The sequence below is a fragment of the Pelecanus crispus genome, chromosome Z (genome assembly GCF_030463565.1).
Source record: "Pelecanus crispus isolate bPelCri1 chromosome Z, bPelCri1.pri, whole genome shotgun sequence".
Taxonomy (NCBI): Eukaryota; Metazoa; Chordata; class Aves; order Pelecaniformes; family Pelecanidae; genus Pelecanus; species Pelecanus crispus.
Genome location: NC_134676.1, coordinates 85,724,208 through 85,739,566, shown reverse-complemented (window position 1 = coordinate 85,739,566; position 15,359 = coordinate 85,724,208). Strand labels below are relative to the sequence as shown.

Sequence of the window (15,359 nt, the reverse complement as noted above, 5' to 3'; positions counted from 1 at the left end):
CCCCAATTAGCTGTGGCAATAGCTTTTCCTCCAAAGCAGAATTGGTTTCAGTGGTCGCAGTGGGTTGCACAGGGAATGCAATGTAAATTATGAAATGGAGGGGTGGCTGGCGGGTGGCAGCAGTGAGGCTTTGATATATAGGTTTTCGGATGCCTTTCCCGTCTGGATCCAAGGCGGCTGAGGAGGAGGGCGTTAAGATGGATTTTCCATTCCCATAAAATTTCAGGCAGAGCAGCACCAGTGCCCATGCAGCTGCGAGTGGTGCTGGTTTCTGAAAGCCTGGGGAGATTAATTAGAGCTGCTTTGGATTAAGCTCTCCGAACCATATCTAATGTTACAAATTTCTTCCCTTTGTCAGGCTGAGGTGGGGGTTTCTGTGGACAGCCTGCCTGGTATGTGCCACTTCTACCTTTATTTATTAATTTTAAAGTATTACAATGTGATGACTTGGAGATACTAAGTATGAACTCTGGCTTGCTGCTGCCGTGAGGGGTGAGCAGGGGGTTTGGTGGCTGTGACGTGGGGGACGACGCTGCGCCTTTTGGAGACCTCAGATTAATGTCTCTCTGGCTTAAAAGAATAGAACCGTTGCTTTTGGCAGCAAAGGTGCTCTGTGTACCATGTCTGTCGGAAGGGAAGGCAGCGCACACGGTCTGTACAAGAGCAGACCAAGTCCTGAAGCCCCAAACTGGTGCGTTGCTCTGATGGTCCGAGCCCCTCTGGTGCTGCTGATGCTGCTGCATCCCGAGCAGCGCTGTGGGTCTGGGGGCAGCCATGCCAGCAGCAGGAGGGCACAAGAGGCATCACTTCATGCCTGCCTGGTGTCTCGCAGGTGTGATTTGGAAAACTGAGCAGATGCAAAAAGCAACATGTGCGAGTCCCAGCGGGTGCCAGCTGGCTCCTTTCCATGGCTGCTTGCCCCATGCAGCAGGCACCTCTTTTCTGTCTTTGCTTGGTGTGGTCTCTTGAGAGGGGTGTGGAGTCTGTGCCCTGCCAAAGGGATGGGGCCCGAGGGGGATGCATTTGTCTGATGCCGCCCGGGTTGCAGCACTGCCGCAAGGCTCATCTCAGCCTGTGGGACCTGCCTGAGTTTCCCACGCTGGCACCCCAGAACCAGGCTGGTTTAGGGAACAGTCTTGTTCTCCACTGTGCATCCACCTTTGCCTGCCACCTTAGGATAAAATTCCAGGTAAATCTCAAAGAGCAAATTGCTGTACATGTAGGGTGGGTGGATCTTTAGGTGGATTACATTCAGGAATCTTTGCTAGGAAGAGTGTGGGGTGAAGCCAGTGATGGGCTGTCTCGCCACTTCACTGTAGTGCAGCAGGAGGTGGCAGAGCCAAATTGTTTGGAAATGGTACTGAAATACTTCTGCACCCCTTTTACCTCTTCTTCCCCCGCCCTGGGGAGTAGTATTTAGAAATAAAGCTTTTGCAGTGGAGGTGGATGTGAAACTTCTCCCAGCACAGAAACCTCCCCATTTGCACTCTGCAGCGAAGGCTGGCAGGGAAAGGACCGTGCAGACCCCACTGCCTGTCACAGGGGGTGTGCTGCTGCCCATGAGCATGCAGAGACCATCTCTCTCCTCCCCACCCTAGCTGCTCCCCTGCCGGGCACCATGCCTGCTGGGGGGGCCCAGCCCCAGCCCCTGCCAGGAGCCCAGATCCCATCCGCCTGAGCTGCGTGGGATGGGGCAGGGGGAGCATACAAGACCCCGTCTGGCCCCTCCTTGCGGTTTGTCCTTCTTGGTCTCTCCCTTTATATATTCCTCGTTTCACGTGTCTGTGTTTTCTCTCCTCCATGCTATGGCAGTGGTGCTCCATGCTGATGAGACAGTGCGTGGTACAACCGCAGGCAGTCATTTTTCAGGTAATTTCGAGGGTACTGAACACCCGACTCTTGCTTTTTCACCTACTGAGCAGCAGGTCAGGCTTCCCGCTGCGCGGGGAGGGACCCCTGGCCATGCCTGGACATCCTGGCTGCTCCTCACCAGCGGCGGTGCTGGCTCGCTGGTGGAGGGCCTAATCTGAGACCCCTTCTGCTGCCCCCAAGCAGCTGGAGAGGCTCCTGGGGAGGGTCAGCAGGAGGGTCTTGATGGGGCCACGAGGTGAGGGGCTGCTCCATGAGCACTACCTCCCCCCGGGGTTTCCTCTCCTCTCCAGAAGGATGGGCTCTGCCTGGGGAGAGCAGGAAGATGGGATGCTGCTGTGCCCCTTGTGAGCAGGTGAATGCCTGGTGCTGCAAACCCTCAGCACCAGCGAGGCTTGTTGCTTCTTCAGGGGGTGCTGTGATCCCCCAGTCCCTGCATGGGGGCAAGGAGGCCTGCAGACAGCGCCTGCTGGTTGGTTCGGGGGTGGATGCTCTTCTGCTCCGCACCTCTGGCTCCCCATTCCTTGGGGGCCAGAAGATACCTTCTTCTGACCCTTGCCTCCCTGCAGCATCTCGCAGCAGGATGGCGATGGACACCATTTGCAGTGGTATTGCTACCTTCTTTGCCCACAGCTCTCGGCTGCGCAGTATTTCACTGTCGCTGCACCAGCCTGTTGCTGGCCCTGGCCATGTATGTCCCTGCTGCTTTGCAGCTGGAGCTGTGACTGCAGAGATGCATGCGACACGGGGTCTCACTCCTTCACTGGGACTGTGCAAGGAGGTGGGGGGTTGGTGGCTGCCGGGGCTCCCCCTTGGCTCGGGCTTGCTCTGCCTGGGTGCCAGGAGCAGTGCCGGTGGTTGGTGCATGGTCGGTGCGTCTGCTGGTGGCTGATCACTGGTGGCTCCCAGGGCAGATGTGGGCACAGTTTTGCTATGGGAACAGGGAAGCAGCTGGAAATTCCCTGAAAATCCCACTATTCTTACCTCTGGGAAAAGTTGCTGGGCCATTGTGAAAGAGGTGCAGCTCCTGTCTGCAGCAAGCTACTGGGACCGAAAGTGGGGAGGGAACCCAAACCTCCACTTCTCATGCCTCCATCTCCTGGAGCCCTGCAGCAGTGCTGCCTGGACGTGGGCTCTGCCTCCAGATGGTGCTGGGCAGCTGTAACGCTTCCACTCCCTCCAGTGAGCAGAAGTGGTCCCACAGTTTGGGGCTGTGCCGCTGCAGGCAGGTGAGATGGGGCAGCGTTGCCTGCGGGAGGGCCGTGCCGTTGCACATCACTCCATCTCCCTGCAGTGGGGTGACATGGATGAGCATGGGGTACCCCCGTCCTGGCCCCTGGCAGGGTGTGCTACACCCTGACAGCTGCTTGCTTCTGACACCGAAACTGGTCGGTCCCTCCAAGCTTGAAGGGCCAAGCTCACAGTTTGCTGATGTGCTTCCAGATCGTTACAGTTAAGAGGTAAGATCTGGTCCTGCTTCCTCCTGTGTTGGGTCCTCGGACCCCAGAAGGGGAGCAAGCTGTGGTGTTTCGATATCTGCAGCCTGCTCCAGAGTCCTGTGTCTGGGGTTTGCAGGCAGGGGCTTGGACTGGTCCTGGTTGGGTTTGCGCAAAGAGCAGCAGCCCAAAAGCCACTTTGGATGTACACCCCCTGCCCCAGCCCTGTGTGTAAGCCAGCCTGTGGCACAGCTGGATGCTTCCTCCCAAACTAGAAGTGGCCAGCTCTCCCTTTGTAAGCTGGAAGCCACATTTACACCCTGCCCGTGGAAAGTGGTGGATTGATGTGCTGTGGGAAGATACAAAGAGATTTTCTAGTCTGGATACGGTGCAGTTACAGCTTGCTTAGAGCAGCAGGGGTGAAGTAAGGCGTCCTTCCCCAGGGAGGGGTTTATGCTCTTCTCCAGACATCAGAAATACCAAACAGCACTGCACAAGGACAGCTTTTTCCTCTGCTGCACTGATTGCCCCTCCCACACTGCTCGTGCATCACTAGCTGCCCAGGATGTCTCTGAAGGGCTGCAGCCATGCTGTTGTTCCTCCTGTGTCCTGTCAGATCAGCAAAAAAAAACCAGTGGTGCCGCCACATGTGCATGTACCCAGTGCAGGGGGAAGGTGGGGTTGCAGGTGTAGGGCAGTGTGGAGTGGTGTGGGGAAGGCTGAAGAACACACCTTGGTAGGACATGGAATGAGAAGGAGCTTTGGTTGCACTTGCAGGAATGAGAAAGGCTGGGACTGTTGCTGGCATCCTGCACAGAGCAGGGATGCTCCAGGGGCTGTCCTCCCCAAGGTGCAGAGGTGGGGCTGAAGCAGAGGTGTGGGCATGTGTATCTTTGGGGCAGTGGTGGTAGAAGAAAGGGTCTGGGTGTGTGAAGGCAAGGGAAATGTGAGGGTACAGAGGGTGTCAGAGAAGGAATAATCTGAAAGGGCTGAGGAATAGGACAAGTTAAATGCAAAGGCTAGGGAGGAGCACAGGAGACTGGTCATTGCTGAGAAGCCTTTGGTGCAGAGGACCCTGTAGTGGTGATCTGTGGGCTGGTTCAAAGGACAAGGTGGCCAGCAGGTGGTCATTGGCAAAATGTATTTGACACGCTCATCTGCAAGAGGTTTGTATGGGGGATCCTTCAAGGTGACAGGGTGTACTCGTGCCTCATGCTTCCTCCAAAGAAGCATGCGTATTAACACAGACCTGCTAATATGGGATTATCCACATAAATTAACTTCTGTTTGAGTGAGAACCGAGCAACAGAGACACAGATACATTTGACCCAAAGTGCTGAGATCGTAGCAAGTACCAGATTGTGTGCCGGGTTCTCAGACACTTCCGAGAAACTTGCAAGAGGGAGAAAGACATGTTCACTCAGATCAACTTCTGTTTTCTTAAAAAAAAAAAAAAAAACAACCCAACTTTTTGATTTGGTCACTCAAAAAAATCTCGGGGTCCTGGGTTGCCCTGTGTTGCTTCAGCTCTGCACAGCTTCTGCATTGACTTAGTTTGTAGGAATACAGCAGGGATCAGCCTCGGAGTCGTTGTTGTTCAGTTTATCTGTTCCTATTGCTGTTCTTCACTTGAAGTTGTCATGCTTCAGTTGTTACTGGCAGGATTACGATCTCACAAATAAGGAGTTAAAACTTAAAGTGCAAGTAGCAACAGGGAAGGGAGAACTTTGGGAGGAAACTTCCCAGTTTTCTATGAATGATCCTGACAATAAGAAATCATGGAAAAAGTCCAGTGAAGATGAGATTTCTGCCATGTACATAGAAGTCCTTCTCCATGTATGGATTGGCCTCACCTGCTGTAGATTTTCGTAGCTACATGGACTTTTATAGGGTTATAAGACAGAAACAATCTGATTTCTGAGGACCTGTGCTCATTTACCATAGCTTTGGCTAATGAGATTAAAAAATTCTCATGAGATGAGAGATCATCCTTTCAATGGTCAGGTGATTTATTTTTAAATAATTTGGATTTAGAAACAGTTGGCTACAAATCCATCCATTAAGAAAACACTTCTATTTACGTGCACTTTATTTCTTGTGAGATGATGAGGAAATGCAGCATCCCCAAGAAAAAGGGGGAAACGGGAGACCCCGTTCCCACCTGCTTGTTTGTGCATCTCAAGTGCTACCAATGAAATAAGGAGAGTTCAGGTTAACTAGCACAAACATTTTTCTCTAACAAGCTAGTAACTTGCACTCAGCAGTTACAGCCCCCAGTTACTCTACAAAATTTCCTCTTTAAGGAAAGCCTTGTTACATATTGATGAGTTTGGCTTTGGTTTTATAAAGAAAGCCCATTTTGGTGTTCTCCAAGAACATTGGTGATAAGCACAGACCAGCTTATTGAGCATTTTGAATACTTAACAGCCCTGTGTAAATGGGTATTGCCTTTAAAACTGACTGAACAAATGATTTTTGAGTTCTGTATTGCATCTACTTTTTGTCATACAGGCAAAAGCTCTTGAACAGTCAATTTATTATCCCTAAAATGCCTTTTGTTTCTTTTTCCAGGCAACTGAATACTCAGCCATGGCATCATTAGCTGGTGGATTAGATGACATGAAGGCCAATATAACCAGCCCTACTTCTGCAGATTTGGGAGCAAGTGTTCCCGGGCCTCAGTCATATCCTATTGTCACAGGTAAGCAATTTTCCAGTGCCGATAAGTGGTGTGAAGTGTGTATGTGTGCACATTGCGGGGTGATGCCCTTTACGGAGGAGGTGTGTCAGATGTGGAGTCATTTGCTCAAAAAGTCTCTTTTTAACTGTGATTTCATAGCAGCTGTGTTGCAAGTCACGTGCATGGCTTGTCTAAATCAGTAGTGTTTGCTTGGAGCCAACAGATGAAGCATCCATCCCTCTTGTCCAGGAAGGGATATGCCCCTCCACCCCAAGCCTGTGTCCTGAATACCAAGATGTAACAGAAAAGCGGAATGTTTGCCTCTGCTTTTGGGTTTTGGTGCTTCTTTTTCATAAAGGCACCTGGTGTGTTCGACCGGATGGGGTTTTTATGACAGTTCAAACTAGCTTGAATTTTGGATGCTTATGATTCCTACAAATGCTCGTGTTTTATACTATTTCTGGAATTGTAATTGTGCACTAAGGCTGAGCATTTCAATGAAAAGCAAAGCTTGTTTGTTCAAGGATTGCAGCATCACCTGCATTTATTTAGGAGGCATAGGGCGAGAGTTAAGGAAAGCTAGAATTTGGTAAATGCTTTGGTCACCTAGTTATTTGGGACTGACCACATCACTTGTAAAGAGATTGCCCAAATGGTAAGAAAATGACGAAATTGTTTCCCAAAGGAATTGTGGGAACCAGGAAAAAAGGATTTTAAGATTTAAGGCTCTATATTTCCTATGTGTGTTACCTGTGTGTGTTACTTCTGTCCTTGTGTCTAACCTATGCAGATTTCATCATGGGATTGTCTCCATTTTGCCAAAGGTTGGACTTACTTGTTTATTTTATTGCTAAAAGGGAAGGTGATACAGTTTTTAGTATAGTATTATCGTATCTTGAAAGCACTACAATCTCATCAAGGAGGAGAGCAGTTTTGAAAACGAATGTTGTTACAAAATTGTTTAACCCAGTGTGGCATCAGTCTGTGGCTCTCCTTGCCAAAAATTTAGGAGTATTCAAATGAAATTAGAGAGTTGCATGAACTGTAAGGAAGTCCTCAAAGTAGGAGGAGAGAAACTTTTTGAAATAACTGTCAGATGATGGGTGGGTGGTTCAAGAGGTAGACTCATAGATAAGAAAGGTGTCTAGGGCTGGATGGAGGGACAGAAAGAGGGATTTTTGGATATTTGTGGCTTATGGCAGGTAGGGAAAGAAAGCATACATATAGAGAGTTTTATATATAAATAAAAGAAGGAACATGAACTGTCACGTTTGGGGTCATAAGCCATCTGTACAGCCTATGAAAGTTAAAAAGAAATGTCTCCTAAGGCAAGTTATTCTGTAATTGTTTGCTACAGAGCTTCCTGCATCTTTCTTTGAAGCCTGAATTGCTGCTCATTGCAAAAGACCCAGCCTGCTTTGGCACATCATGGGTGTCCTGTTGCCCTTCTTTCATGTTCTGGGTGTTTGTCTCTTGCTCGTCCGAGTTCATGCCCCTGTGACAACCCTGATGCCCTGTTAGAGGCACTTGCACTCTCCTGATGAGTGCAGCCCAGCAGCAGCTTGGACCACGTGAGCAGGTGCTGTGAGCATCACTATCTGGGGCTCTCCCAACCAGGAGCGTCCACACTTACAGTGCGGGTTGGGAACTGATGGGAGCCATGTCTTGAGGGGAGAGCAAAATAGCAAGAAATTACTGAGCTGCATTATCAAGGAGTGAAAGTTAGAAAGGCAAGATGATAGAGAAGCTGAGTGCTTCCTCACTTCTGTCTTCTTCTAAGGAACTGCCTATCCAAGATCTGCATCTGCCCAAAATCAGGTTCAGCCAAAAGCTGTTGCTTGATTTGATGCTTCAGCAGAGCTTGTTCTTTTACGCTGGTTTAAGCACTTCTTGTGCTTCTTATGTTACTACTTCCTTAAAGTTTGGTGAACTGACTGATCACGTTTGTTAGAGCAAAACTGACTACAGAAATGCTGCTGCAAAGCTCAATATGGATTTTGCGTGGGTTCTCCCTGTGACATAACCTACACTTGAGCAAAAGTTCCAAATGTTAAATTTACTAGTTCTTATCAAAAACATGGAGCAGGCTTTATGAGAGGCAAACCTAGAAAAAACCTGCCATTGGTCTTAAATGTGATGGGGTGAGAGCTATAACAGAGCATGTTTTACAAGGCAGTAGGCATTTATATCTTTAATTTGATATTGCTGTAGAGTTTTCTAACACCTGCATTCATAAAACTTAGATTTACACCAGCATATCAAAACCCCTGCAAAACCTGTGCCTTTTGATATATTTTTGGAGATGATTGTCTGACTGTTATCCATCCTTTTCCTTTCGTAACACCTGTAGCAACTGTTTTGTGCTGCTCATGCTCTGGAGTTGCCCAGGAGCTCCTGGCACGATCTGGGCTCTATAGCACTGAGCATGTACGATATGACCAAGTTGTGCTCTCTGCTTTGAGGCTTTCCTAATAAGCTGAGGGGATTTGCAGACCGGCAGGAACATTTAGGCAGCAAGCTATACTTTGTAATGTGCAAGGCATGTAAGCTACAGCACACTTGGTGATGCGTTTCTCACCATAGCTCTGGACAGACTTCTCCATTTTCTCCCAAGAATTAACTCACTTTTTCAGTCATGACTCTTTTCCCACCCCGTTTCTGTCATGGGACAGGGGATTCAGAAGAGGAGACACATTTATTGACCCTTTTCCACTTGTAACCAAAAGCTGCATACTGCTACTGGCCTTTCTTCTGTAGCAGATAACACTGAAAATTAGGAGGAGCTGGGCAATGATACACAATGGTGATTTTGAGATCGAGGCCCAACAAACATTTGCTAGCACATCACGTACTCTGCCTTTTGGGAACTTTGTTGTCTTTGGTCTGACCAAAGTTATGGTAAAATTCAGTGGTTTAGTGTTCCTAAGCTGGGGCCAGAGTGGTTGGTTGGGGTAAGCAGTAGATAAGGCAGACAACACCTGGAAGAAGGTTAGCTTTGTATCAGCCCCGCTTTGGTGGTCAGGAACTGACTCATGAGAGAAGTCCTGCCAGAGCCGGGTCCTGGACCTCAGTCCCTTGTCCAGCATGCAAGAGCCTGAGCCTTGCAGATCCGTGATGGCGTTTCTCCTGTGAACTGCTCCTCGTTGGAGGAGGAATGGCCAACCTGAACTCCATTCTTAGGCATTCAGAAAGTTGGGTTGCTTTTAATTTCTTCACCTTTTTTTGAGTGTTTCCACTCTTCCTTGCTCCAGACAGTCTGTCCTGTGGTGTTTCCAAGCAAACTGAGTGCAGGACACTGAAAGCCTTGGGGGACAACTTGTTTTGGTCGTGCTAGCTAGTATGTTTTCAGCTGTAAAAGTGAGGGGTGTCTGGATAAAGCTCCACAAAATGTCCAAAGTCTGTGTCTGGTGGTGCTAATGGCTTGAGAGTTTGACCTCACTTCTCAGTTGACATTACAGATTACAAACACTTTTGTAACACCTTCACTGTCATGAGACCAAGAGCTGCTTAAAACACTGGCAAGTGAGTTGTAGTATCCAGAAGAGTCTGTTGGTTGGCAAGCGTTTGTATCAGGAACTCTTCTGGTGTGTGTGAAGCAGAGCTGTGAACGTGTGATTGCATGACACTTCCACAGAGAGTGGGGCTGTCAGTGGGCATAGGGCTGGAAAGCTGCATTTCTGGAGGTAAAGAGCTTGAAATATGACATACAGGGGGTTTGAGCTAAGCTGATAGCTTTTGATAGCTGGTATCTGCCGTTGAAGCTTAATCAGTTTTTATGAGAAAGTCTGGAGACTTTCTGGGCTGCCATTTGTGAAGAGACCTAAGTCTAGTTAATTCTGTCAGTCTGTAAGACAGATCGTAGAAGAATTTAATGCAAACAAAGCTGAGAATGGAGGTCTTAAGTGACTTATGATCAGTCTTTCATTGTTCTTGTTGCTGGCCTGTGGTGTAGGCAGCAAAGCAATATTGAGTGTTGAGATGCAGAAGATCCTCTGTGATCTGTTGGTAGAAAATGTAAGATTTCTGTTTCTTAGCAAGCTGGTAGATCGAAACATTTGGGATACTTTTTGAAGATGAAAGGGTTGCTGAAACATTGGCATTCATGCCAGCACTTGCTGCTAGAATATGTCTAAGGAAAAATTTAGTGACAGTTCTCAGTACTGCTTCATCTGCCAACTCCATTGTGTTATGGACCACCAGCCAAAGCTCTGATTAGAGAACCACTCGATTTCTCTCCACCGTTTTTATGCCACATTAAATATTAAGTTTTAAAAAAACCCTTCCCTTACTGCTTGCTGCCACGGTCCGTAAGTGTTCTCTCCATTTACAAGCCAATGACATGTGCCCAGCTCATTACTGCTGTAGTCAGCAGTTTCCAAGCAGCCCGTGATTGTTACTAATTACTTGCAGATGCATTTTCCCTGCTCCGGCTTGCTGATTTCAGTGTGGTCGGTATCACTTTGAGAGGACAAAGTCGTGCTAAATTGACACCTTCGCGCGGCTCTCCAATACAGTGCCAAGGGCAGATTGACAAACCTGTGGGCAGCCCTGTCTGCGGCCGGCTGCAGAGTCAGTTTGCATTAGCAGAGCCAGGAGTGACTGTCGGCCAGCCTCACCCAGAGCCTGAGCAGTGCATTTCACTGTAGTGGGATTTGACGTGAACTCTATATTGCTCTGTTGAAAGAAGCAACTCAGAGCAAAGCATTGGCAGTGGGCTTTGGTTTTGTTCCTCTGGCAGATGTTGGAGTCGGGGAACCTAGTCTTCTCCCATGCTGCGATATTTCCGTTGCAGCTTGCCTCCCTTTGCTTGCCTGCTCTTGCAGGTCGCTGCCAGGGCACTCTCAGATGCGCTGGCTTCCAGCCTGATGAGTATGTTTTGTTGGAGCTATACTGGTGCAGTACAGGCTGCAGTGCATTTCACAGCTTACACATCCGTGCAGGGAAAGAATGAGACTCTGCCAAATATGGACCGTTTACTCCTTATCCTCCATACTCAACCTTGTAACCACACCATGGAAAGAGTGTTACCTTATGTGCTCCTTTGTGGGGTCAGCCTTGGAGGCAATGGTACTGCAGAGCCAAATGCATTGGCTTGCGTGCACATTTTGTATGCACATCAAAAAGGTGAGAAGAAACAGAACAAAACCAGGAGCAGAGTCAGTTTGTTATCTGGAGGGATGGGGAAGGAGAGTTATTCTCAATGGCTATCATCTTAATCATCTGCTCTGGCTTGCATTGCTGGACTCAGCCACCAGACGTAACTGATCCCAGACTTCAGGCTGAACTGAACATAGAGCGAGTGGGGCAAATGCATCCAACATGTTAGATGCATATTATGCCAGGTAGTTATTTCTTCATAGGTGACATAGGTCTGTGCCTAATGCAGGTAACAAGGATATGTTTTGCCTTCCATATTCCTGCATATTTTGTCAAATTTTTGTAGTTAGGAAATGAAAATGCCGCAAGGGGATAAATGCATGTCAAAAGATGAGCTGTTTCTTGCTACTGTTCTGCTGTAACGTACAGTCCTCAGCTGGCCTCCCAGCGTGTTATTCCTTAGGAGTGCTCAGTCTCATAGAAGTCCGTTTCCTGACTCTTCATCCTGTTTCGTTCATCCCATCATGCTGTGACTGCAATTTATGAGCCACTATTTCACCAGGTTTTGTTGAATGATAGGTAGTGTTGATCACTTCTGAAGCTAGGCATGAGATGGTGGCACTGCAGATGGGCTGGAAACCTCGCCAAAAATGGATTGTCCCTGAGCAGTTCAGTATTTGCAGACAGTGTGGATTCTGGTGCCTTCAAAAGGAGGAAAAGAGCTGCTTCTCTAAGATCCCAGGCTGATCTTTTGCCAGGATTAAACATTGATAATATTTAGCATTTAGCTCAATACAATCCAGAAGGACTTCTTGTTTTTTTAACAAGAAAACAAGTGGCATGTAGGATGCAAATCACTTCCAGAAGAATGGCAACAGATTCTTCTCAGCCAATGGATGGAGGATTCATCTGAGCAACCCTAGACACCAGCCTTTGGGTGGAGGAGTCTGGAGACACCTTCCTCTCTTCACAGGCTAGAGCTGAGGCATTCAGTTTGGACTAGACATCTACTTTTTGCATATCCCAAGTTAGGGGGCCTTATAACACACTTGATCGTGATACTCCTGATCAAAGGGTGCTTTGAGCTTCAGTCTCCAGCTGACTCCTGATTAGGAATGGTCAAACACTTTTTAAGCTGATGCTAAGGAGGGGTCCTATGCAAGCAACAGAACTGGAGTGCACCTAGCAGAGCAAGAGCGGGAACAGCCAGCAGATGCAGCAGTTGTGCAGAATGATGCAGAGAAGGGGGCCAGAAACTCTGTATACATGCTTAGAAGTGGTGATGGTGTGCCCTGCTAGAGCTGGGAGTGTTTGCACTTGGGAAGGGGAGGCTCACAGAGAGAGCCTTCCCATGTGCACCAATACTTGATGGAGGGCGAGCAAAGCAAATGGAAGCAGACTCTTCTCTGTGGTGCCCAGCGACTGGGCAGGAGGCCACAGGCACAAACTGAAACACAGGAAACCCCTCTTACACATGAAAATGAACCTTTAATCAATGTGGATAGGTAAGGTGGGAAATAGTCACAAGCTGAACCCTTTGATGAAGGTCTGTGTGGACCCCAAAGAAAACCCCGCCCTTCTCTGCCATGTTGTGGCTGGATTCTGAGTGCTCGTCCCACATCAGAACTGAGTCACTGCCTCTTTGCAAATTTTACCTTCTCTTTGCTATTGCCAAGCAGAAGACAGAAGTTGAACTGATAAACATTACTCTTCTTTCTTCAGCACCACTGTGCTCTCTGGAACTGGTGCTGAAAGGAGCCAAGAAGGGGCTGCTTCTCTTTTGGCCTAAGCCTTATTTGATCTGCCTTGTACAGACCATTTTTGATGATGATCTGAGACAACTAAGTATTTTTATGTCCAATAGGAACAATAATGTGAAGCTTAGAAGCAAAAGTAAAGCTCCCAATACATGCCTTTGAGGAATATGTAGTGAAATAGGACTTTTCACTCTTTCTTGCACACGTGATGTTCACAGTGAAGACAACTATTATTTCAGAGATGCAAAAATGTGGTACGGGGTCAATATTTCATTAATGTGAAGTCCAAAAGTGCCTTAATGATGCTGGGAAATGCTTTGTGAAATCAGCCATTGGTGATTCCTGGTGGAAAAAGAGGACATTTATTTTAATTTGTATATTGCTGTAGTTAAAAAAAAAAAAAAAAAAAATCAACCTAAAAATCTTCTATCTAGTTGATTTTGCAGTTGTAGTTTGTTTATTGTTGTGAATTTAGATCTAAACCCAGGTCTTGCTGACCACAATGAAAGAATGTGGTTTCATCAGGAAACACTGTTTGTCCCTTAAATGCATGTGCTACTTTGCATTTTAAGAATGACAGTAGCAGTTGACTCTCTTCACTGATATCTTACCATTTAGGAGGTCAGTGGCTGGTCATCCCTGTAGCAAGATCTCCAGGTGGAAAGGAGAAAGCACCTGCGGAAGGTGACTTGCCCCATGAATTTTTGGATATAAAGTTAGGGAACCTCATTAGAAGGTGCCTGTTTCTTTCCAATGACTATTGAGGGAACAAGGAGCACTTAGCTTAAGCTTGACCTGATGGGTGGGTGGACCTGCCCTGTGGCCAGGAAGGAGTGTTGCATGAAGGTCCTGGAGGGAATTGTTATCCAGCTGATGTTTGCTGAAATATTGGTAAGCAACAGTTTTACAGCTGTGTTTTCACTAGCTGAATGAAAGGATTTCAATTATTTTGATTTCAAAATAAAAAATACTTGCAGTTTTTTAATTAAAAGTAGTTTCAAAGTGAACAGTTTATACTTTCCGTTCCAATTCTCTAAAATAAGAGTAATGGAACATTTTCACAATCCTTCTTCGTTTTTGTCATGGTTTAGCCCCAGGCAGCAACTAAGCACCACGCAGCCGCTCGCTCACTCCCCCTACCCCGATGGGATGGGGGAGAGAATCGGAGGAGGAAGAGTGAGAAACACTCCTGGGTTGAGATAAGGACAGTTTAATAATTGAAATAAAGTAAAGTAGTAATGATAATAATAACAATATAATAATGATAATAATAATAATATACAGAGCAAGTGATGCACAATGCAATTGCTCACCACCCACCGACCGATACCCAGACAGTTCCCGAGCAGCGATCGCTGCTCCCCGGCCACCCCCCCCCCCCCCCCCCCCCCCAGTTTCTATACTGAGCATGATGTCATATGGTATGGAATAGCCCTTTGGTCAGCTTGGATCAACTCTTCTGGCTGTGCGTCCTCCCAGTTTCTTGTGCACCTGGCAGAGCATGGGAAGCTGAAAAGTCCTTGACTAGCATAAGCAGTACTCAGCAACAACTAAACCATCAGTGTGTTATCAGCATTCTTCTCCTACTAAATCCAAACCACAGCACTATGCCTGCTACTAGGAAGAAAATTAACTCTATCCCAGCCGAAACCAGGACACTTTTGTTTCTTTTTTTTTGCCCCTAAAATCAAAACAGTTTTGAAGAAAGTAAAGAAATGGTTTGGGTTTGTTGAAATTGCTTTTTCTTCTGGAAAAATGCTTTGTTAAATTTTTTTGCTGGCTAATTGTAATAGCAATAATAAAAAATCTTCTTCTGAGGCCATTACGTTTTGGTCATATAATCTGTCTCTACGTGGAAATGTTGATCAGTATTTAAACATTATCACCAAATTATACTTTTAATTTCTGTGGGACTGTTTTGAAGTGCAAATCGGTGTTGGTAGATAGCTGTTTTCTAGTGCAGCATAATGCTAGATTTACAGCTTAGTCTCTACATTTAATAGATAAAAGTGCAGATGCATTTTCCAATAATCTATTCGTCACTCCCAATAGGGCCTGTCATGTTAAAGACTTGAAAAAAGGCCACATAAACTCCTGTGGAAAGGCAGCCAATCTGAAAAACAAAAGTGTCATTTTTAATGACAGGACCAAGTCTAACTGAAACACTGTTGAATTTTTCCATTTTTATGAATTCTTATCTTGCCATTAAAAAAGAACAAGCGCATTTGAGAAAGCAAACGAGGCCACTTGTACCCCACTAAGACCCAGGCTATTAACTGCCTCTTTTGATGATGTACAGCCTGACTCTGTTGGGAGTTTGGCTGTGGATTTAAATGTTGCATTTAACTATGGTAAACATGTTTTGGTGCAAAGCATGTATAATAACAATTTGCATTTACATAGCATCTTTTACTTAAGGATTTTGCAATCTCTAATTAATTAAATCTGTTTCCCCCTGCCCCCAATACCGCTGTGGTATGGATAATAAATACAATTTTAAATGGAACAGCCATGGCAGGA

At 46.8% G+C, this 15,359-nt stretch overlaps 1 protein-coding gene across 7 annotated transcripts in view; it reads left to right on the top strand.

Moving 5' to 3' along the window:
• PAX5 (paired box 5) overlaps positions 1 to 15,359 on the top strand; it is a 139,986-nt gene that overhangs the window by 69,222 nt on the left and 55,405 nt on the right. For 6 of the 7 annotated variants that reach the window (XM_075726226.1, XM_075726225.1, XM_075726223.1 and 3 more), the window contains one exon: positions 5,877 to 6,006. In XM_075726226.1, coding sequence (XP_075582341.1) covers positions 5,877 to 6,006 — 130 coding nt within the window. Of the gene's footprint in view, positions 1 to 1,812; positions 1,870 to 5,876; positions 6,007 to 15,359 lie in introns of all 7 variants that reach the window. The other variant, XM_075726220.1, reaches the window with a different exon arrangement.